Source organism: Vulpes vulpes, chromosome 9 (genome assembly GCF_048418805.1).
Source record: "Vulpes vulpes isolate BD-2025 chromosome 9, VulVul3, whole genome shotgun sequence".
NCBI lineage: Eukaryota > Metazoa > Chordata > Mammalia > Carnivora > Canidae > Vulpes > Vulpes vulpes.
In genome coordinates this window covers 32,644,472-32,670,000 of record NC_132788.1, presented here as the reverse complement: position 1 = coordinate 32,670,000, position 25,529 = coordinate 32,644,472, and the positions used below count along the sequence as shown (strand labels likewise).

The window sequence follows — 25,529 nt, the reverse complement described above, 5'->3', positions numbered from 1 at the left end:
AGCTTTGAATGACACACTGGAGCAGATGGATTTAACAGATATTCAGAACATTCCATCCTAAAGCAGCAGAATACCACAGTCTTTTCAAGCACACATGGGATATTCCCCAGAATAGATCACAGATTAGGCCACAAAACAATCCTCAACAAATTAAAAAAAATACTGAAGTCATATCATGCATCTTTTCTGGCCACAATACTACAAAATTAGAAAGCAACCACAAGAAAAAAATCTGAAAAGAGAACAAATACACGGAGGTCAAATTACACACTAATAAACAATGAATGAGTCAACCAAGAAATAAAAGAAGAAATAAAAAATTACATAGAAATGAATGAAGATCAAAACTCAATGGTGCAAAATCTTGGAGATGCAGCAAAAGTCATTGTAGGAGGACAGTTTATAGCAATACAGGCCTGCTTCACGGAGCAAGAAAAAAATCTCAAACAACCTAATTTGCACCTAAAGGAGCTAGAAAATGAAGATCAAACCCAAACCCAGCAAAAAGGAAGATTTACTGAAGATTAGAAGAGAAATAAATAATATAGAAACTAAAAAACCAAAAGGACAGGTCAATGAAACTGATTCTTTGAAAAGTAGCTGATTCTTTGAAAAGATCAACAAAATTGATAAACCTCTAGGCAGACTCATCAAAAGAGAGAGAGAGCGAGGACAAAATCATTAATGAAAGAGGGGAAATAAAAACCAAGATCACAGAAATAAAAATAATTTTCACAGTATATTATGAAAACCTATATACCAACAAATTCAGCAATCTAGAAGAAATGGATACATTCCTGGAGACAGATGAATTTTCAAAACTGATACAAGAAGAAATAGGTAATTTGAACAGATCAATTACCAGCAATGAAATTGAATCAATAATCAAAAAACTCCCCAAAAACAAAAGACCAGGACCAGACAGCATCACAGGAAATTCTACCAAACATTTAAGGAAGACATAATGCCTATTCTTCTCAAACTATTCCCAAAAATAGAAAGGGAAGGAAAACATCCAAATTCATTCTGATGAGGCTGTATCAACCCTGATACCAAAACCAGATAAAGACACTATAAAAAAAGAGAACTATAGGCCAATATCTCCCGTGAATATAGATACCAAAGTCCTCAATGAAATATTAGCAAATTGAACCCAACAGTACATTAAAAAAAATCATACACCATGATCAAGTGGAATTTATTCCCAGGATGCAAGGGTGGTTCAACAGTCCCCAAACAATCAACGTGATATGTAACATCTTTAAGAGATGTTAATAAAAAACCGTAAAACCATAAAAACCATACGATCATTTCAACAGATGCAGAAAAACCATTCAACAAAGTACAATATCCATTCATAATAAAAACTGTCTGTAAAGTAGGTCAAGAAGGAATATACTTCAACATAATAAAGGCCTTGTATGAAAAATACACAACTAACTTCATACCCAATGGTGAAACACTGAGAGCTTTTCCCCTAAAGTTAGGAATAAGACAAGATGTCCACTTTCACCACTTTTATTCAACATATTACTTGAAGTCCTAGCCATAGCAATTAGACAACATAAAGAAGTAAAAGGCATCCAGATTTGTAAGGAAGAAGTAAAATTCTCACTATTTGTAGATGACATGATACTATATGTAGAAAACCCTAAAGACTCCACCAAAAAAATACTAGGACTGAAAAATGAATTCAGTAAAGTCACAGGATACAAAATCCATGTATAGAAATCCACTGCATTCCTATACACTAATAATGAAGCAAGAGAAAGTGAAATTAAGAAAACAATCCCTTTTACGTTTGCACCAAACACAATAAAATATCTAAGAATAAACTTAACCAAAGAGGTATAAGACTTCTACTCTGAAAACTATAAAACACTGCTGAAAGAAATTCAAGATGATGCAAAGAAATGAAAAGGCATTCCATGCTCATGGGTTGGAAGAAAAAATATTAAAATGTTTATACTACCAAAAGCAATCTACAGATTTAATGCAATACCTATCAAAATACCAACAGTGTTTTTCACAGAACTAGAACAAACAATCCTAAAATTTGTATGGAACCACAAAAGGCCTCAAATTGCCAAAGAATCTTGAAAAAAGGAAAACAAAACTGGAAGTATCACAATTTCAGATTCCAAATTATATTAAAAAGTAGTAGTAATTAGAGGTGCCTGGGTGGCTCAGTCGGTTAAGTGTCTGCCTTCTGCTCAGGTCATATCCCAGGGTCCTGGGGCCAAGCCCTGGGTTGGTACCTGGTGTCTCACTTAGAACACAGGCATCTGAGCAGACCCTACAAGATGCATGGAATATATTTCAGCCATTATGTCTGCCACATTTGAGTGATATAATTCCTAGAGCTGTGAAAAGACAAGCAGGACCACTTAAGTTATGACTAACTTTAGAGTGTCCACTGAGTATCAAATGTAGGGATGAATAAGATGCAGCACATCTTATTTGTCTCTAAGAAGCACATAGTCAAGTGTTGGAAACAGATTATCATATAACTGACAGCTAAAAGAGAAACATCTTGTAAATAAAAATGGGTAAAAAAAATTTAATAAAACATTTAAAATAATGGGCAATTGCCCTTAATTTATGCCAAACTCACTTTGGCTAACCTGAGAGAATGGGAGTTAGAAAAGTTGAAACAGGGGCAAGAGAAAAAAAAGGGTCATGGGGGCTGCCAAAGAAGAGCTGGGGAATAGAAGGAAATGGAATCATATAGTGATGAAAGATGAAGAAAAGGTAATGTTTTGTCTGATTCATTTTGTCTAGACTGAAGGTGGATAAGAAGCAGAGTTGTTTGAAGTTCACTAAGATGCAAAAACATAGACACCTGAGTGGCTCATTGGTTGAGCATATGTCTTTGGCTCAGATCATGTTCCCAGGGTCCCTGGATGGAGTCCGCACCAGGGTCCCCGCAGGGAGCCTGCTTCTCACTCTGCCTATGTCTCTGCCTCTCTCCCTGTGTCTCTCATGAATAAATAAATAAAATATTTTTTTAAAAAATGCAGAAACAAACCTTTAAGCAGAAGCTCCATGGTGTCTTTGAAAAGATAACTATCTCAGCATTTTCCAAGTAAGTTATAGCATAGTGCCAGGCACATGCTAGCTATTCTGTAATTGTTGGGCCAGCAAGCCTACTAATACTTGTGAGTAAGCCTGGTCAAAGTGAGACAACTACTAGAAAAAAAGCCCTTGAACTCCAGATCTTTCTGAAATATCAATGCAATTTAAAAAGCCCTTGAATACCAGATCTTTCTGAAATATCAATGCAATTAAATAGACAACCTAATAAAAACTTAGAAAAAGTGACAATTTCTGTAGTTATTAATGATTCATAGTCTTACATAGAACTCAGATTTTGAGTTCTGAGGAACTGAGAACTCAGGAGTTTTCAACTTTGGGTTTTTGCAAGAAACTGGAAAGCAGGCCAGATTTGTGGGAAAAAGCAAATCCATATTATCTTCTTTATTCTAAAGTAATAATCCACTTACTTTTATCTTTTACTAAATTTTAACGTTTCAATCAATAAGCGATAGCATTTCAATAATGTCTGTAACTCACACATAAATAACTCACAGTTATTTATTGGAGTATATTTTTTTGGTAGATGGTCTACTTTACATCACTTTCTAGACAACTGGAGTTTGAAGCAACCTCTGTGACAGTGATCCCCTTGTTTCATTCAGCATACCTTCTAATCATATTATTTGCAATCACATCATGCAAAACAGTTTTATTGGTTTTTAACTCTTTTTAATAATATTTGTGTGTGGTAAAATACATAAAGATATAGAATATGCCATTTCAATCATTTTTAAGTGTACAATTCAGTGGTATCAATTACATTCACGCTGCTGTGCAGCCATCACAACTATCTGTTTCTAAATATTTTCCATCACCCCAAACAGAATTTGTATAAGCATTAGGCAGTAACCCTCCATGGCATCCCTCCCGGTCCTGGTTAACCTTTCTCTACCTTTTATCCCTATGAATTTGCCTATTCTAGAGATTTCTATAAGTGGAATCATACAATATTTGTTCTTTAGTGACTGGCTTATTTCACTTAGCCTAATGTTTTCAAGGTTCAACTATGATGTAGCATGTACAAAAACATTCCTTTTTATGACTAATATTTCATCATATATATACATATATACATACAGCACTGTTTATTCAGTTATCTGTTGATGGACACTTGGAATGTTTCCTCCTTTTGGCTATTGTGAATAATGTTACAATGAATACTGGTGTACAAATATTTGTTTGAGCTCCTATTTTCAATTATTTTTAATATATACATAGGAGTTGAATTGGTGAGTTATATGATAATTCTGTTTTTAGTTCTTTGAAGAACCACCACACTGCTTTCCATGAAGTCTATCTCATTTTATATCTTAGCAAGCCATGTATAAGGGGTCCAGTTTCTCCACATTCTCACCAACACTTGTTACTTTTTGTTTTATTGATTAAAGCCATCTTAGCAATGGCAAAGTAGTGGCAGAGTACTCAACTAATGATGTTGAACGTCTTTTCCTGTGCTTATTGGCCATTTGCCCATCTTCTTTGGAGAGAAGTCTATGTAAGTCCTTTGCCCATTTTTTAATTGGGTTCTTTGTCTTTTTTGTTGTTGAGTCCTGTTGTTGATGAGTTTTGTGTGTGTGTTCATGTGTTTTGGATATTAAACCCTTATCAAATATATGATTTGTAGGGGTGCCTGGGTGGATCAGTTGCTTGAGTGTCCAACACTTGGTTTCAGCTCAGGTCACGGTCATTCTCAGGGTCGTAGATCAAGCACCAAGTTGGGCTCAGTGCTAGGCATGGCACTTGCTTAAGATTCTCTCTCTCCCTCTCTCTCTCTCTCTCTTCCCCTCCCCCTCCATGCTCTCTTCTCTCTCTCAAATAAAGAAATAAACATTTTTTTAAAAAGTCTTTCACCTCTTTGGTTAAATTTATTTCTAAGTATTTTATTCTTTTAGACACTATTTAAGTGAAATTGCTTTCTTTCATTTTTTGTTTATTGCACATAGATAGAAACACAACTGATTTTTCTGTGTTAATCTTGAGCAGCTTTGCTCAATTTGTTTATTAACTATTAGTTTTATTGTGGATTCTTTAGAACATTCATGGATAGAATCATGTAATCTGTAAAAAGGAATAGAATTCCTTTTATTTCTATTTCTTATCTAATTTATCTGGCTAGCACTTCTAGTTCAGTGTTGAATGCCATTGGTGAAGGTGTGCATCTTTATCATGTTCCCAATTTAGAAGGGAACTTCTAAAAGTCTTTCACTATTGAGTATAAGATTAGCCATGCAGTTTTCATAAATGCCCCTATCATTTTGAGGAAGTTCCCTTCTATTCCTTGTTTTTTTTTTTGTTTTTTTTTTTTAGTGTTTTTATCATATGGGTGTTGGATCTTGTCAAATGCCTTTTCTGCATCTGCAGAGATGATTGTGTGGTTTTTAAACTTTGGTCTATTAGGGTGCTATGTTACATTGATTGTTTTTCCCATGTTGACTCATTCTCACATTCCTAGAATAAATCCCACTTGTTCATGATCCCTTTAATGTGCTATTGAATTGGCTTTGCTAGAATTTTATTAAGGATATTTGCATCAGTATTCAAAAGAGATATTGATTTGTAGTTTTCTTCTTTTAGTGTTTGTCTGGAATTGATATTAGTGTAATGCTGGCCTCAAAGAATGAGTTAGGAAGTATTCCCTCCTTTTCAATTTTTTGGAAGGATTACAGAAGGATTGGTGATAAGTGTCCTTTTGTGTTTAGTAAAATTTACCAGTGAAGCCATCTGGTCTTGGACTTTTCTTTTTTGGGAGGTTTCTGATTCAATCTTTTCACTTGTTACATGTCAAGATTTTCTGTTTTATCTTGAGTCAGTTTAGGTCATTTGTATGTTTCTAGAAATTTGTGCATTTCATCTAGGTTATCTAATTTGTTGGTGTAAGTTGTCTATAGCATTTTTTATTTTTTATTTTTTTTTAAATTTATTTATGATAGTCACACAGAGAGAGAGGCAGAGACATAGGCAGAGGGAGAAGCAGACTCCATGCACCGGGAGCCCAACGTGGGATTCAATCCCGGGTCTTCAGGATCGTGCCCTGGGCCAAAGGCAGGCACCAAACCGCTGTGCCACCCAGGGATCCCTCTATGGCATTTTTAAAATAATCCTTTCAATTTCTCTAAGGTCAGTAGTAATGTCTTCACTTTCATATCTGATTTAGTTATTTGTATCTTCTTTTTCCTTTGTCACTGTAGATGAAGGTTTATCAATTTGCTGATTTTTTAAAATAACCAACTTTTAGTTTTACTGGTTCTCCATTGTTTTTTATTCTCAATTTTATTTTTCTCTATTCTGATCTTTTCATTTCCTTCCTTCTGTTAGCTTTGGGTTTTGTTTTGTTTCGTTTCTATTTCTACAAGATGTCTAGTAGCATAAGGTGATTTAAGAACTTTTTTTCTTTTTTAATGTAGTATGAATTTATCTGTGAGCACTGGTGTTGCTACATCCCATAAGTTAGGGTATGCTGTGTATTTGCTTTCATCTGTAGCTAAGTATTTTCTAATTCCCCATGTGATTTATTCTTTGGCTCATTAGTTATTTTTTTTTAATTTATTTATGATAGTCACACACAGAGAGAGAGAGAGAGAGAGAGAGGCAGAGACACAGGCAGAGGGAGAAGCAGGCTCCATGCACCGGGAGCCCGACGTGGGATTCGATCCCGGATCTCCAGGATCGCGCCCTGGGCCAAAGGCAGGCGCCAAACCCATTAGTTATTTAATAGTGAGTTGTTTAATTTCCATATATTTTGAATTATCCAGTTTTCCCTCTATTATTAATTTGAAGCTTCATTCCATTGTCGGTTGAAAAGATACTTGTAATTTCAATATTTTTACATTTTCAGACCTGTTTTGTAACCTAACACATGATCTATTCCACAGAATGTTTCGTGTGCACTTGAGAATAAAGTATATTCTGCTATTGTTAGGTTGAATGTTCTATATAACTCTGCAAGGTCTAACCTATTTATAGTGTTGCCCATTTTTTCTCTTTCTTTATAGATTATATGCCTAAATATTTTATCCATTATTGAAAATGGTATATTGATTTGAATTCTCCAGCCAATATTGTAGAGCTATCTATTTCTCTCTACAAGTGTGTCAATATTTGCGTCATGTATTTTGGGTCTCTATTGGCAGTGCATGTGTGTTTGTGGTTTTTATATATTCTTGATGAATTAGTCTTCTTATCAATATATAATATCCTTACCTGTCTCTTTTTTTAAAGGTTTTATTTATTTATTTGAGAGAACAGCACAAGTCCAGGGGAAGGGGAGAGGCAGAGGAAAACTCAGCAGGGAGTCTGACATGGGGTTCAATCCCAGGACCCCAGGATCCTGACCTGAGTCAAAGGCAGGTGCTTAACTGACTGAGCCACCCAGGCACCCCCTTCTTTGTCTCTTTTACACATTTTAAGAATAAAGTCTATTTTGTCTTATATCAGTATATCCACCCCTGCTGTCTTTTGGTTACTATTCATGTGGAACATCTTTCTCCATCCTTTAACTTTTCAATTTGTTTAGATCTAAAGGGAGTCTCTTGGAGACACCATATAGTTGAATCCTGTTATTTTAACCATTCTGCCAATCTCTATATTTCTATTGGAGAGTTCAATCCATTTACATCTAAAAAAACTGCCAAGGAAGGACTTCTGGTATTTTGCTATTTGTGTTCTGTATATCTTATAGCTTTTTGTCCCTCATTTCATCCATTACTCCTCTTGAATGTTTAGTTTCTATTTTCCTAGTGAGCTGTTTGATTCTCTTCTCATTTCCTTTTGTCATTCTGTGAGATTTTCTTTGTGGTTACTATGGAGATTCATATAATTCTAAATTTATAACATTCTACTTTAAATGGATATTAACTTAACTTAAAAAACACACAAATGGTGGGGGGCACCTGGGTGGCTCAGTTGGTTAAGTGTCTGACTCAGGTCATGGTCTCATGGGTGTTGAGACTGAGCTCCATATTGGGCTCTGTGCTCAGTGTGAAGTCTTCTTGAAGATTCTCTCCCTCTCCCCCTCTCACTCATTCAGATAAAATAAATCTTAAAAAGACACATGCATGTGCGCACACACACACACACACACACACACACTGCTTCTATGCATCTCTGTCCCTCTCTTATGTTGTCATAAATTACATTTTTATATACTATATGCCCATAATATAAGTTTATAATTTTTTATGTTCTGAATTCTGTAGGCAATAAAATACAGGGCTATAAACAAAAAATATATTTTGCTGTTATATTTGACCAAGACCTATATTTTCTCATATAACTTAGAATTATTTTTTATTGTTCTTTCACTTCAATCTGGACTCCCTCTACCATTTCATATAGGGCAGATTGAATGGTAACAAGCCCCCTCACCTCTTGTTTATCTGGGAGTGTCTTAATTTCTCCTTCATTTTTTTGAAGGACAGTTTTTATGGGTATGGAATTTTCAGTTGATAGGCTTTTTTTTCTTTTAACACTTTAAATCTTCCCCTGTCCCTTTGCCTCCATGGTTTCTATTAGCAGTGCATGTGTGTTTGTGGTTTTTATATATTCCAGCAATCAGCTCTTACTTTTACTAAAGATCTCTTTTATGTGCTGAGTTGCTCCTTTCTTACTGCTTCCAAGAACTCTCTTTGCCTTTGGCTCTCAACAGTTTGATTATAATGTGTCTCAGTCTGGGTTTTTTTGAGTTTCTCCTATTTGGGGTTCATTAAGCTTCTTGGATTTATAGCTTCATGTCCTCTATCAAATTTGAGAAGTTTTTCATCATAATTTCTTCAAATATTCTTCCTACCCCCTTTCCTCTCTCTTCTTCTGGAACTCTCATAATGTGTATGTTGGTCTACTGGCTGGTATCCCACAGGACTCTGAGGCTCTTCTCACTTTCTTTTTTTTTAACTTTTTATTTTTTTTTATTATTATTTTTTCTTTTCACTTTCCTTCAACCATTTTTCTTTCTGCCTCTTAGGCTCCCTAATTTTTCTTTTCCTATCTTTAAGTTCACTGATTCTCTGCCTATTAGATATGCTGTTGATCACCTCTAGTGTTTTTGGCTTTGTTTTTGTAATTTTAGTTATTCTACTTTTCAGTTCCAGAGTTTCTTTTCAGTTCCTTTAATAAATTTCCCTTCTCTTTATTTATATTATCATTCTCCTCAAACGTTATTTTTCTTATTACCTTATTTAGAACAGTGTTTATAGTCTTTATCCAGTAGGTCCTATCTCTGTCTTTCCTCAAGGATGATTTCTATTGATTTATTTTGTTTCATACATATTTTGAGTCATACTTTTCTTTCTTCATATACCTTGTGATTTTTGTTGTTAAAAACTGAACATTTAGCTATCATAATGTAGTAACTAGAAATTAGATTCCCCTTTCCTTAGAGTTTTCTGTTGTTTTCCAGTGTTTAAGGCTGTAATAATCCATTTTCTTTTTTAAAAATATTTTATTCATTCATGAGAGACACACAGAGAGAGAGGCAGATACACAGGCAGAGGGAGAAGCAGGATCCACACAGGGAGCCTGACATGGGACTCGATTTCGGGTCTCCAGGATCAGGCCCTGGGCCGAAGGCAGCGCTAAACCGCTGAGCCACCCGGGCTGCCCTGTAATAAACCATTTTCTTAGTGATTTCCCCAAACTATTATCACAAAGACTGTAATTCTTGTTTTTGAAGTCAGTGGTATTTCTGTACCTTAGCTCGTATTTAGCTAGTGTCTTGACACAGACTTCCCTGGATACCAGGTGTTCTCCCTATTTTTGCAAAGTGTTTCTGTGCCTGGACCCTCCTTCAACACTTAGCAAGGCTTACAGTGTGCCTCACAATCAGTCCTAGGTGAAAGCCTAGGATCTTCCCAGATTTTTTCTGAGCATACACCTTTCCTTTTCCCTTTCTGAATTCCCCAGTATATTTTAGTGCTTTTGGATATCCTAAATCCTCAGAGAAATGTTACTCATCTTTGGTCATAGGCAGTCTTTTGTATTTTTGAGCTGTAATTTTTTTTTATAAAATTAATTTTTATTGGTGTTCAATTTACCAATATACAGAAAAACACCCAGTGCTCATCCCGTCAAGTGTCCGCCTCAGTGCCCGTCACCCATTCCCCCCCATCCCCCGCCCTCCTCCCCTTCCACCACCCCTAGTTCGTTTCCCAGAGTTAGGAGTCTTTATGTTCTGTCTCCCTTTCTGATATTTCCCACACATTTCTTTTCCCTTCCTTTATATTCCCTTTGACTATTATTTATATTCCCCAAATGAATGAGAACATACACTGTTTTTCCTTCTCTGATTGACTTACTTCACTCAGCATAATACCCTCCAGGTCCACCCACGTTGAAGCAAATGGTGGGTATTTGTCGTTTCTAATGGTTGAGTAATATTCTATTGTATACATAAACCACATCTTCTTTATCCATTCATCTTTCGATGGACACTGAGGCTCCTTCCACAGTTTGGCTTTGTGGACAATGCTGATAGAAACATCGGGCTGCAGGTGTCCCGGCATTTCATTGCATCTGAATCTTTGGGGTAAATCCCCAGCAGTGCAATTGCTGGGTCGTAGGGCAGGTCTATTTTTAAGTCTTTGAGGAACCTCCACACAGTTTTCCAGAGTGGCTGCACCAGTTCACATTCCCACCAACAGTGCAGGAGGGTTCCCCTTTCTCCACATCCTCTCCAACATTTGTTGTTTCCTGCCTTGTTAATTTTCCCCATTCTCACTGGTGTGAGGTGGTATCTCATTGTGGTTTTGATTTGTATTTCCCTGATGGCAAGTGATGCGGAGCATTTTCTCATGTGCATGTTGGCCATGTCCATGTCTTCCTCTGTGAGATTTCTCTTCATGTCTTTTGCCCATTTCATGATTGGATTGTTTGTTTCTTTGCTGTTGAGTTTAATAAGTTCTTTATAGATCTTGGAAACTAGCCCTTTATCTGATATGTCATTTGCAAATATCTTCTCCCATTCAGTAGGTTGTCTTTTAGTTTTGTTGACTGAATCCTTTGCTGTGCAAAAGCTTCTTATCTTGATGAAGTCCCAATAGTTCATTTTTGCTTTTCTTTCTTTTGCCATTGTGGATGTATCTTGCAAGAAGTTACAGTGGCCAAGTTCAAAAAGGGTGTTGCCTGTGTTCTCCTCAAGGATTTTGATGGAATCTTGTCTCACATTTAAATCTCTCATCCATTTTGAGTTTATCTTTGTGTATGGTGAAAGAGAGTGGTCTAGTTTCATTCTTCTGCATGTGGATGTCCAATTTTCCCAACACCTTTTATTGAAGAGACTGTCTTTCTTCCAATGGATAGTCTTTCCTCCTTTATCAAATATTAGTTGACCATACATTTCAGGGTCCACTTCTGGGTTCTCTATTCTGTTCCATTGATCTATGTGTCTGTTTTTGTGCCAGGACCACACTGTGTTGATGACCACAGCTTTGTAGTACAACCTGAAATCTGGCATTGTGATGCCCCAGCTATAGTTTTCTTTTTTAAAATTCCCCTGGCTATTCGGGGTCTTTTCTGATTCCACACAAATCTTAAAATAATTTGTTCCAACTCTCTGAAGAAAGTCCATGGTATTTTGATAGGGATTGCATTAAACGTGTAAATTGCCCTGGGTAACATTGACATTTTTACAATATTAATTCTGCCAATCCATGAGCATGGAATATTTTTGCATCTCTTTGTGTCTTCCTCAATTTCTTTCAGAAGTGTTCTGTAGTTTTTAGGGTATAGATCCTTTACCTCTTTGGTTAGGTTTATTCCTAGTTATCTTATGCTTTTGGGTGCAATTGTCAATGGGATTGACTCCTTAATTTCTCTTTCTTCAGTCTCATTGTTAGTGTATAGAAATGCCATTGATTTCTGGGCATTGATTTTGTATCCTGCTACGCTACCAAATTTCTGTATGAGTTCTAGCAATCTTGGGGTGGAGGCTTTTGTGTTTTCTATGTAGAGTATCATGTCATCAGCGAAGAGGGAGAGTTTGACTTCTTCTTTGCCAATTTGAATGCCTTTAATGTCTTTTTGATGTCTGATTGCTGAGGCGAGGACTTCCAGTACTATGTTGAATAGCAGTGGTTTGAGTGGACATCCCTGTCTTGTTCCTGATCTTAGGGGAAAGGCTCCCAGTGCTTCCCCATTGAGAATGATATTTGCTGTGGGCTTTTCGTAGATGGCTTTTAAGATGTCGAGGAAAGTTCCCTCTATCCCAACATTCTGAAGTGTTTTTATCAGAAACGGATGCTGTATTTTGTCAAATGCTTTCTCTGCATCTATTGAGAGGATCATATGGTTCTTGGTTTTTCTCTTGCTGATATGATGAATCACACTGATGGTTTTATGAGTGTTGAACCAGCCTTGTGTCCGGGGATAAATCCTACTTGGTCGTGGTGAATAATTTTCTTAATGTGTTGTTGGATCCTATTGGCTAGTATCTTGTTGAGAATTTTCGCATCCATGTTCATCAGGGATATTGGTCTGTAATTCTCCTTTTTGGTGGCGTCTTTGTCTGGTTTCGGAATTAAGGTGATTCTGGCCTCATAGAACGAATTTGGAAGTACTCCATCTCTTTCGATCTTTTCAAATAGCTTTAGTAGAATAGGTATGATTTCTTCTTTAAACGTTTGATAGAATTCCCCTGGGAAGCCATCTGGACCTGGACTCTTGTGTCTTGGGAGGTTTTTGATGACTGCTTCAATTTCCTCCCTGGTTATTGGCCTGTTCAGGTTTTCTATTTCTTCCTGCTCCAGTTTTGGTAGTTTGTGCCTTTCTAGGAATGCGTCCATTTCTTCTAGATTGCCTAATTTATTGGTGTAGAGCTGTTCATAATATGTTTTTAAAATCGTTTGTATTTCCTTGGTGTTGGTAGTGATCTCTCCTTTCTCATTCATGATTTTATTAATTTGAGTCTTCTCTCTCTTCTTTTTAATAAGGTTGGCTGGGATCCCTGGGTGGCGCAGCGGTTTGGCACCTGCCTTTGGCCCAGGGCGCGATCCTGGAGATCCGGGATAGAATCCCACGTCAGGCTCCCGGTGCATGGAGCCTGCTTCTCCCTCTGCCTGTGTCTCTGCCTCTCTCTCCCTGTATTCCTGTCATAAATAAATAAATAAAAAATTAAAAAAAATAAGGTTGGCTAATGGTTTATCTATCTTATTAATTCTTTCAAAGAACCAACTCCTGGTTCTGTTGATCTGTTCCACAGTTCTTTTGGTCTCGATATCATTGAGTTCTGCTCGAATTTTAATTAACTGTCTTCTTCTGCTGGGGGTGGGGTCTATTTGCTGCTTTTTCTCTAGTTCCTTTATGTGTAAGGTGAGCTTTTGTATTTGAGTTCTTTCCTGTTTTTGGATGGATGCTTGTATTGCGATGTATTTCCCCCTCAGGACTGCTTTCGCTGCATCCCAAAAATTTTGAATGGTTGTATCTTCATTCTCATTAGTTTCCATGAATCTTTTAATTCCTCCTTAATTTCCTGGTTGACCTTTTCATCTTTTAGCAGGATGGTCCTTAACCTCCACGTGTTTGTGGTCCTTCCAAACTTCTTGTTGTGATTAAGTTCTAATTTCAAGGCATTATGGTCTGAGAATATACAGGGGACTATCCCGATCTTTTGGTATCGGTTCAGACCCGATTTGTGACCCAGTATGTGGTCTATTCTGGAGAAAGTTCCATGTGCACTTGAGAAGAATGTGTATTGAGTTTGGATGTAAAGTTCTGTAAATATCTGTGAAATCCATCTGGTCCAGTGTATCATTTAAAGCTCTCGTTTCTTTGGAGATGTTGTGCTTAGAAGACCTATCGAGGGTACAAAGAACTAGATTGAAGTCACCAAGTATGAGTGTATTATTATCAAAGTTATTTCTTCAGTTTGGTTATTAATTGGTTTAAATATTTGGCAGCTCCCACATTCGGGGCATATATATTGAGGATTGTTAAGTCCTCTTGTTGGATAGATCCTTTGAGTATGAGATAGTGTCCCTCTTCATCTCTCACTATAGTCTTCGGGGTAAATTTTAATTTATCTGATATGAGGATGGCTACCCCTGCTTTCTTTTGAGGACCATTTGAATGGTAAATGGTTCTCCAACCTTTTATTTTCAGGCTGTAGGTGTCCTTCTGTCTAAAATGAGTCTCTTGTAGACAGCAAATAGATGGGTCCTGCTTTTTTATCCAGTCTGAAACCCTGCGCCTTTTGATGGGGTCATTAAGCCCATTCACATTCAGAGTTACTATTGAAAGGTATGAGTTTAGTGTCATCATGATATCTATTCAGTCCTTGTTTTTGTGGATTTTTCCACTGAACTTCTTCTTAAAGGGGAATTTTAAGAGTCCCCCTTAAAATTTCTTGCAGAGCTGGTTTGGAGGTTACATATTCTTTCAGTTCCTGCTTGTCTTGGAAGCTCTTTATCTCTCCTTCCATTTTGTTTTTGTTTTTTGTTTTTTTTTTAATATATTCATTTTGTGTTTTTATTTATTTATTTATTTATTTATTTATTTATTTATTTATTTATTTATGATAGGCACACAGTGAGAGAGAGAGAGAGAGAGAGAGAGAGAGAGGCAGAGACACAGGCAGAGGGAGAAGCAGGCTCCATGCACCGGGAGCCCAACGTGGGATTCGATCCCGGGTCTCCAGGATCGCGCCCTGGGCCAAAGGCAGGCGCCAAACCACTGCGCCACCCAGGGATCCCTCTCCTTCCATTTTGAATGAGAGCCTTGCTGGATAAAGTATTCTTGGTTGCATCTTCTTCTCATTTAGGACCCTGAATATATCCTGCCAGCCTTTTGCCTGCCAAGTCTCTGTGGAGAGGTCTGCTGTTACCCTAATATTCCTCCCCATAAAATTCAGGGACTTTTTTTCTCTTGCTGCTTTAAGGATCTTCTCCTTATCTTTGGAATTTGCAAGCTTCACTATTAAATGTGAGGTGTTGAATGGTTTTTATTGATTTTAGGGGGGATCTCTCTATTTCCTGGATCTGAATGCCTGTTTCCCTTTCCAGATTCGGAAAGTTTTCAGCTAGGATTTGTTCAAATACATATTCTTGCCCTCTGTCCCTTTCGGCGCCCTCGGAAACCCCAATTAAACGTAGGTTTTTCTTCCTCAGGCTGTCATTTGTTTCCCTTAATCTATCCTCATGGTCTTTTAATTGTCTGTCTCTTTTTTCCTCAGTTTCCCTCTTTGCCATCAACTTGTCTTCTATGTCACTCACTCGTTCTTCCACCTCGTTAAGCCTCGTCGTTAGGACTTCTAGCTTGGATTGCATCTCATTCAATTGATTTTTAATTTCTGCCTGATTGGCTCTAAATTCTGCAGTCATGAAGTCTCTTGAGTCCTTTATGCTTTTTTCTAGAGCCACCAGTAGCTGTATAATAGTGCTTCTGAATTGGCTTTCTGACATTGAATTGTAGTCCAGATTTTGTAACTCTGTGGGAGAGAGGACCGTTTCTGATTCTTTTTTTTTGAGGTGAGGTTTTCCTTCTAGTCATTTTGCTCAGTGCAGAGTGGCCAAATCAAGTTGTATTGGGAAAAGGAGAAAAAGAGAGAGAAGGAAAGAAAAGAGAAAAAGAAAAAAGAGAAAGAAGAAAAAAAAAGGAAAAAAGAAAAAGAGAAAGAAAAAGAAAGAAAGGAGAAAAAAAGGGGGGTGGGGTGGGGAAGCAATCAGAAAACCAAAAGAAAGAAAGAAAAAAAAACACAAAACAGAACAAGAAAAAACAAAAAAACACGTGGGAGTATCTTCTGATTCTGTATACTTTAAGTCCCTTGATTTCCCCTGGAACTGGTCCCTCTAGCTGGTCTCCCGGGGAAGGGGCCTGCTGTGCTGATTTTCATGTGTTAGCACTTGGGGGAGCTGCTTGCCCCTGCCTGGTGCAGGGCTCAGTGGGGGTTGTTTACCCCGTGAGGCCCCAGGAGGAACAGCCACAGTGGCGGGGGCAGCTCTGGGACCCTGGAGTCAGCTCCCGCAGTAACTCCGGGGCTCTCTGTCTGCAGGGCCTGGAGGCTCTGGGGCGGGGCCGCTGATCTGCTCAGCTCGGGGCAGGAGCGTCCTTGCGGTCCTGGGCCCTCCCGGCCTCTGCCTGTCCCGGGGGAGGCCGGATCCTGGGCTGTGTCCCCGCGCCCTGTGCTCCGGGGCCTGCGCTGTTGGATTCGCGCTCCCGCCCCGCAGCCCCCTCCGCGGAGCCGCCGCCCGAGCCCCTCCGAGCTGCTCCGGGTCCCGCCGAGCGCTGCAGCCCTCAGGGAGCTCTGCGCATCTCCCGGGGCAGGTGCCTGTTAGTGTCCCCGGGAGCCCGAGGGCATCCCCGCCCTCCTGGGTCCTGCTCCAACTCCCTGCGGGCCCCTTTCCGCGGGGAAGGTTGGTGCAGCTCCTGCTCCTCCGGGACGGGGCTCTCCTGCCCTGGGGACACTCGCCCCGGCCTCAGCCAGGCTCCTCGCGGGGCCCCTCCCCCTTGGAGGCCTTTTGTGTCTTTATTTCTCCCCCCCCCCCCCCCCGTCTTCCTACCTTGATAGAAGCGCGAACTCTTCTCACGGTAGCGTTCCAGCTGGTCTCTCTTTAAATCTCAGGCTGAATTCGTAGATTTTCAGGATGACTTGAAGGTATCTAGGTAATTTTTGGGGGACAGGTGACTTGGGGACCCTACTCTTCCGCCATCTCGCCCCTCCACTGAGCTGTAATTTCTTTACTCTATAACTTGAGGTTTGTTCATTCAACTTGTGGTATTTCTAGGTTTCTCAACCTAAGTATTCCACAAAAGAGAAGAGTATTTTTGCATCAGTCCTTCAAGTAGCCTCCAGATATGTTAGAACAGACATATAAAATATTTTAGGAATACGATTTTTTCTGCTTCCTCCAGAAACAGGCCATTGGTTCCATACTGGTAACTTGAGTTGTTACCACTTTAAGACTCCTGCTGCTGCAATGCTATTGCCCCCTCGAGGCTGTGGCCATTCTAACACATGTGCCACGTTATGGTCGCTACCACTTTAAGACTTCTACCACAAGGAGACGGAGAGAGGCGGGCATGTAAAATCACTATAAAACCTTCTTACTATGTTGAAGTGCTCCCCCACCACCTTTTCTTTTATTTGACACTTGCTTAGCTGTGGTAAGCTTTTCACTATTTTCCAGAGTTCACAGAATTCTGAAAAATACAGGCTTGCTTTTCTATATTTCTGGGGGTGGGGCAGGGTGATGAAACTTGGGAAATTTCTACTCTAAGTTTTGTTGATGTCCAGCACTAAACTCTTATTTTTTTTTAACTTTTTTCCCCCATTAGCAATAGTGTGCAATCAGATAGAATAGCAAAAAGAAATAGAGAAATTGTGGCCAGTTTTGTTTGATTTGACATATGTCTTTTACCTTACATGTGCCAATTATGACTAGTTACCGCATTTGGGGGCAGATTTTGAGATAGAACTAAGCAAGAAGTCCTTATCTCTATTATAAGTTTGAACTGGTACTTTTAACTATTTTAAAAAAAATTAATCTGTAATTTATTTAAGTATCTCCATTGTTCTGGAGTGGGGTTTACCTTGCAAGCACTTAAAAATTGTCATCTAAGCATTAGGGTTAGTTTGGGTTCTTGTGATCAGAAAGCTAGAATATGAAAAATATCAGCAAAGAAAAGAATTTAGGTGTAGAAAGAGCCCCACAGATTGTATCACTCTAGTGATTCTCACAGGAAAGTCACTCTAAACCCACATATTCCAAGGCCCTGACCTATTGAATCAAGTCTCTGGGGGTTTAATTTGAAAATTAACATTTCAAAAACTTCTCTAGTTCATTATCATGTGTAGGTTGGTTTAGGAAGAAATGATGTCATTCAACTCTAGATTTTAAGAGAAAAATGAGGCTTCGGTAGGTGAAGGGAGTTAAACACAATGGGTACCTCTTTAGAATCAATAAACTACCTCACAATTTTGTTTTTCTGGAAGAAAAGCCCACATCCTGTAGAAAACAAACAATCTAAAAAACTAGAAGTAAGGGCAGGAGGGAAGGAGGCAGGGAGGGAGGAAAGAACTATGAGGAGGGGAAAAGACAAAACTCAATCTTGTTAAAGTCAGTAGAGCAAAAAATAAAGTTAACCTAGCATGGAATCTATAAGGCACCAACAACTTGTTTGTCAAAACTTTTCTACTAGCTAGTTGGTTCTGAAGATACAAATTTCTATCAATTCCTGCTTATCTTTACACGTGATTATGGACAGTAATACAGAAAATCTTGTACCGAAGGCAATTATAAAATGATTTATATTTCTTTGTCTTTGAAGGCTTTATGTTTATCTCACCAACATACTGAACACTAGAACTCATGAGGTATAAGCATAAAGCAACTTTATTTTTGTCTCCCTTTGTTCCTGTTGAGTCTTGTAGGTAAAGCAAGCTCTTCCTCTACCCCATGAAAACTCAGGTAGGCCTTGTGACTCTTGTGATCATTCTTAGGTAAGACTAAATCCTCCAGTCAGAATTAAAATGTCCATATCCATGTCCATGTAATAAACAAGAGTGATAGCTTGATTTGAAGCTAAGGATTCCCTCCCCCCCCCCCCCCCCCCCCCCGCCCCAGCACTCTTAGCTGGAGCATGCTGCTTAGGATAGTCCTTCATGGAGAAAAAAAGGGACTCACCAGCCCTCTTCTATCACTTCTCTTCCTACTTCCCTTCTTGCTAAGCTGACTCCTGGGTTGGAGCATGCCCAAGGAGAAGAGGAAAGGGAGCAGGAAATTTCTTAAGGCACAGATGCTGCCATGATGGTTCAATATGTGCCTTCTCTGGGCTCAGAGAAATAATAAATAAAACTGATTCTTCTGTGAGTGTGTTAAGTTTCTTGGACATCTCGCACTCCTACCTACCTCTCTGTTATCACTGAAAATCTCTTGTCTATTTTCTGGGCAGGACCTCCTAGACAATCCCAAAGACACTGGCCATTCTACTTGTCTCATATACCTGTATATGAAGGTTATTCCTTGCATAGACTCATTTGCCTCCCACAGAGCCTTTATTTGAACACATTTTAGGGTTTATTTTTTTTTTTAAGATTTTATTTATTAATGACAGACACACACACACATACAGGCAGAGACACAGGCAGAGGGAGAAGCAGGCCCCATGCAAGGAGCCTGATGTGGGACTCAATCCTGGGTCTCCAGGATCAGGCCCTGGGCCAAAGGCAGCGCTACACCACTGAGCCACCGGGGCTGCCCATTTTTAAGGTTTATACTTATTGTCTTCATAATGAAGTTATATGAACAATAGTAAGACTTTATCAAATTTATGCTCCAATGTGAACCTCATTCTATAGTAAGTAGTGGTCTATTGAGCTTCTAGACTGTTTCAAAATTGTCTAGCTTTTTGGAAATGACAAAACTTACACCAAATATTTCTGAAACAATCTGGAAAATCTTTCCCTTCTAAATACACTGTAAACTATTGTTTACTCATGGGAGACATCATTACCTTTTAAGGAAGATTTGGATCTCTCGCCAAACATACAGGTTGTTTTCTAAGAGCAATAATTTCTAATTTAGCCCTTCCCTGCTAAGTGAATAAAAATTTCAGAAGATTGGCCATTTTGCTGCCAGTAATCCCCAAATTGGCCTGAGCACAGGAATCATATGAGGAAAGTTTTAGATATATAGATTCTGCAGCTTCACTATAAACCTACTGAACCAGGATCTGCATGGCTGGATTCCAGGAATTCTAAAGTTCTAAAACTCTTCCAGGTAATTTTGGTAAACTGCTTAAAACAAAATCCTTCTTGGGGACTGGAATACAGTGTTTCACTTCCAAATCTTTTTTTTCCATTGTCTATTGAACATTAAAATAAAGGTCACTGAGAGAAAGTCAACTCAGCAACTAATCAAAGTAAAGTCATACTTCCCTATCTTCTGAAAAATTTACACCAAAAAACCCAGAAACTTGAAAGAAGGAATGGAAATAAATGTGTTATATGTAACATTTATCCTCATTAATCTTTCTGATTTTGAAGTTCATCTTTGTTACTTTCATATTTTAAACTGCTATAAACCAGTATTTTTTTTGAAAAGTATTCATTATCAAATTTTATTCTAACAAAGCAATTTACTTTTTGAAGATTTTATTTATTCATTTGACAGAGAGCAGAGCAGGGAGTAGGGTCAAAGGGAGAAGGAAGTTCCACACAAGGCAGGGAGCCCAATGTGGGGCTCAATCCCAGGACCCCAGGATCATGACCTGAACTGAAGGTAGACACCAAACTGACTGAGCCACCCAGGCACCCCAAAAGCAATTTACTTTTGCTCTGGAATTTTGTATGTATGGTTGATTTGGGGCCCTGAATTTAACTCCTAGCACAAGTGGGTTGAAAAAAGGCGAACCATGATTATGGTGTAGAAAATCTTTTCATAATAAGAAAGTTTAATTATTTTACTGTTACTATAGTAAAAGGTCTTTGGTCATGTTCTTGCTGTATTAGAATCAGCGCTTCCATTTCCATAGTTGACTCTCCTAGTTTTCAATCCAAACTTAGTTTCTCTCTCTTCCTAACAATGTCTAGAGACAAGGATCAGTGATTTGTTTTAAAGCAGTTAAGAAACAAGTGAAATATAAAAGCAGAGATTGTTGTCAATATTTTAATATGTAATGTGGTTTTGGGGTACCCTCTCTGCTTTGGCTTGTCCTCTCTTTGCTGTTATGTTCCACTTACACCTTTTGAAGAGCAGTGAGGAATAAACCATCTGAAGTGATTTCATATATCTTTGTGGTTCTGCACTGCCAGTCAGTGGAGTAGTGCTTGCTCAGTCACAGAAGAATCACCCATGTTTGGTAAAAGAATAGACTACTTTTCTGTTCCCTCTCTGCTTTTTCCCACGTGGTCTGGGATAGTGCCCAGGAATTAAAGGTCTCCATTATACAATTATGAGAATTATTGCCCAAGGGCTTTATGAAGAGGTGTCTAAGTCGAGAATGTTATAAATTGATGGAATTTCAGTATGGAAGCTACCACCACAAATCCCATGATTTTTCCCTCCAAATTTAGAGGTGTGACTGTGTACAAAACAAAATGTGGGCTGCCGCCTTTGGAGCGATTTCTCCACCTTGGCAGTGGTGAGTGGCTTTGACCTGATGTTGTATATTGGGGTGCCATTTTTTATCATAGTTGCAAATTCACCATTTCTTATTCTAGGTGAATAAAACAAATCATGATGCTACACATTGTGTATGTGAGGGTGTGGGGTAGATAAGGGAAGGAGTTAATGTTAGATTAAGCAAAATAATTATTACATTTAGGTGGCTCTACGGATCCAAAATGAGGTGACAGGAAAGAAGAAAATCAAACTGAATTATGTATCTTTAGAGGTGGCAAAATCTAGTGCCCCAAATGGGAATATACAGACAAGGGACATGAACAGGCAGTTCACACACACACGCACACACACACACACACACACACACACACACACCAAAAATCCAAAATATGATTTTGGGGGATTTTTGGTCACTCACTATTCCCTACAGCCATTAATAACTATAGTTAAAGTGTATATAATTGATTTAATGTAAACCAGTATCCTATAGTCTGTGTATTCATAGGAGTGTGAATGACTCTGTGTGTGTGTGTGTGTGTGAACTATGTGGCATCTCTCAAATCATTCCATATTGATAGTTAGATGCTAACTGTAGAACAGTTGAGTTCAGCTTCTATTTCAAGCAACAGAATGTTGGCTTGATGTGTTTGTGCATTTGTGTAAAACGGTTTATGAGAGAAAATGATCCCTCAAGTAATCCAGGTGGAATCAAAATCCATTGCTAATCCTGCTTTGCTCTGCCTGCCACTCCCTCTGCTTGTGCTCCCTCTGCTTGTGGCTCTCTCTCTCTCTCTCTCTCTCTCTCTGTCAAATCAGTAAAATAAAATCTTTTTTAAAAACTAAAAATAAATAATACACCCTAAATGAAGACTCAGAGTAGAGTATCCGGGCTATGTACAGATAATGGGAGTGTGTTCAAAGCACAGAGTTATCACAGAGGAAGGGATGAATACTGTTGTGGATTCAGAGGCAATCAGAGAAAGCAACAGAGAAAGTAGTACCAAAGCACAGACTGGGCAAGATAAATAAGACCTTAAGAGTTGGACAGAAAGGAAGGTTTGAGCTTATGTGTCTAATTTTTAACAGATATCAATACATATAAAGATTGTTGGGTTTTTTTTAACAAGTGTTGGGATGGATGATATGTTTTTTTTTTAATTTTTTTTCAATTTATTTATGATAGTCACAGAGAGAGAGAGAGAGAGAGAGAGAGAGAGAGGCAGAGACACAGGCAGAGGGAGAAGCGGGCTCCATGCACCGGCAGCCCGACATGGGATTCGATCCCGGGTCTCCAGGATCGCGCCCTGGGCCAAAGGCAGGCGCTAAACCGCTGCGCCACCCAGGGATCCCGGATGATATGTTTATAATGATTTCTGCCTGGCAGAAGACCAGCACCAAGGACAGCATGAGCCAGCGGCTGTCCACTGTCTATTCCAAGGTGGCGGTGTCTATAACAATTACCACCATTTCCAATGTCCTGGCCTTCTATACAGGGATTATGACCTCTTTCAGGTCTGTACAGTACTTTTGCATCGATACAGGAACAACCTTGCTCTTTTGTTATTTTTATAACATCACCTGTTTTGGAGCATTTATGGCCCTGGATGGTAAAAGAGAAATAGTCTGTGTACGCTGGTTGAAAAAGCCAGAAACTCTTGACCAAAAATGTTTTTCATTAAAAATATCCTGCTGTCTCCCATGTGATTCTCTCCCACATGAACAAGAAACTGATACCCATCCAATGAATTTGTTCTTTCGAGACTATTTTGGCCCTTTTCTCACACGCACTGAGTCCAAATTTTTTGTAGTGTTTATAAACATTTTGTACATCATATTTAGTATTTATGGTTGTTTCCAACTACAGGAAGGTTTAGACCTTCGAAATTTGGCAAGTGATGATTCCTACATCACACCATATTTTAATGTAGAAGAAGACTATTTTTCAGAGTTTGATCCAAGGGTTATGGTTATTGTTACTGAAACTTTGACTCCTGGGATGAAGATGCTAGGCAAAAGCTGGAAAAATTTCTGGCAAATTTGGAAAACAGTGACTATGTAGATAAAAATCTTACAGAATTTTGGTTACGAGAGTATGTGCAATATATTGAAAACAGCAGACAAAATGTAAATGATAAGGATACATTTGTGAATAATTTGCCTCCTTTTTAAACAAATTTTCCACTTTTTATGTATGATATTAATATTTCATCATCAAATGAAATCATTTTTTCCCGGGGCTTCATTCAGACTGTGGATGTTTCTTCTTCAACCAATAAGAAGAAGATGTTATTCCAATTACGAAGCAGAGCTGAAAAATGCGAAATTCCACTAATGGTGTATAACCAGGCATTCATATATTTTGATCAGTACACTGCAATATTGGAAAACACTGTTTGAAATGTCATTGTTGCATCAGCTGCTATGTTCATTGTTTCCTTATTGTTAATTCCTCATCCACTGTGTTCCTTGTGGGTAACTTTTGCTATTGCTTCTGTGATTGTGGGAGTAGCAGGTTTCATGGCATTCTGGAATGTCAATCTTGATTCCATATCCATGATTAATCTTGTTATTTGTATAGGGTTTTCTTTCGATTTTTCTGCACACATTTCTTATGCATTTGTTTCCAGTTCTAAGCCCTCAGTAAACCAAAAAACAATTGAGACATTGTATCTGCTAGGCTACCCAGTGTTACAAAGTGCACTTTCAACAGTAATAGGGGTGTGTGTTTTATCTGTAGCTAAAGCATACATCTCCAGGACATTTTTTAAGATTATGTTTCTTGTTATGCTATTTGGGGCTGCTCATGGCCTAATTTTTATCCCAGTATTCTTAACCTTTTTTTGAAGGTTTGTTTGAATATACACTAACAAATCAAACACTAATTATAAAATTCCTGATTGCCACAATCCAATCTGATAAAAATGCACTATTAGAAATAAACTAAAAACAAAGGCATGTTTCCTTGGCTTGGAAATCCCATTTTAAAATGTAATTTAAAATATCCTGAGAAAAGTTAGTCTTACATTAAAATATCTTTACTAAATTAGGAAATGTTGTCATCTTTATTATAGTCTGTACAATCAAGCATAAGGTAGGACTTTCCAATTATTTTTTTCCTTTTGTTTCATTGGTAGATGTTTATGCCTGGAGTTCAAGTATTTTATATATTATAATATAAATGGAATATTATTTTCATGTACTTCCTATTTCATTACTATGTAAAAGTACAACTTATTATTTATTCTCCAAGACTAGAGGTTTATATGCATTTTTTAATGGTGTATTTTGATAAATTGAAGTTTTTAAAGGTTTTTTTGTGTACATTTTTTTATTGGAGTTCGATTTGCCAATATAGAGCATAACACCCAGTGCTCATCCTGTCAAGTGCCCCCCCCAGTGCCCGTCACCCAGTCACCCCAACCCTCCACCCACCTCCCTTTCCAACAACACCCCTTGTTCGTTTCCAAGAGTTAGGAGTCTCTCACGTTCTGTCATCCTCACTGATATTTCCCACTCATTTTGTCTCCTTTCCCTTTTATTCCCTTTCACTAATTTTTATATTCCCCAAGTGAATGAGACCATATAATGTTTGTCTTTCTCTGATTGACTTACTTCACTCAGCATAATACCCTCCAGTTCCATCCACGTGGAAGCAAATGGTGGGTATTTGTCGTTTCTAATGGCTGAGTAATATTCTATTGTATACATAGACCACATCCTCTATATCCATTCATCTGTTAATGGACACCGAGGCTCCTACCACAGTTTGGCTATTGTGGACATTGCTGCTAGAAACATCGGGGTGCAGGTGTCCTGCCATTTCACTGCATCCGTATCTTTGGGGTAAATCCCCAACAGTGCAATTGCTGGGTGTAGGGCAGGTCTATTTTTAACTCTTTGAGGAACCTCCACACAGTTTTCCAGAGTGTCTGTACCAGTTCACATTCCCACCAACAGTGCAAGAGGGTTCCCCTTTCTCCACATCCTTTCCAAAATTTGTTGTTTCCTGTCTTGTTAATTTTCCCCATTCTCACTGGTGTGAGGTGGTATCTCATTGTGGTTTTGATTTGTATTTCCCTGATGGCCAGTGATGCGGAGCATTTTCTCATGTGCTTGTTGGCCATGTCTGTGTCATCCTCTGTGAGATGTCTGTTCATGTTGTTTGTCCATTTCATGATTGGACTGTTTGTGTCTTAAGTGTTGAGTTTAATAAGTTCTTTACACATCTTGGATACTAGCCCTTTATCTGATAGGCCATTTGCAAATATCTTCTCCCATTCTGTAGTTTTGTCTTTTAGTTTTGTTGACTGTTTCTTTTGCTGTGTAGAAGCTTTTTATCTTGATGAAGTCCCAATAGTTCATTTTTGCTTTTGTTTCCCTTGCCTT

At 38.4% G+C, this 25,529-nt stretch overlaps 1 protein-coding gene across 1 annotated transcript; it reads left to right on the top strand.

The window, feature by feature from the left end:
- Positions 1 to 3,619: 3,619 nt before the first annotated feature.
- On the top strand, positions 3,620 to 23,987 carry LOC112912470 (patched domain-containing protein 3-like). The gene is given in 5 exon segments (XM_072722428.1): positions 3,620 to 3,742; positions 21,095 to 21,146; positions 21,149 to 21,241; positions 22,487 to 23,131; positions 23,134 to 23,987. Coding segments are annotated over 5 exon segments (1,767 nt in total).
- Positions 23,988 to 25,529: the final 1,542 nt, after the last annotated feature.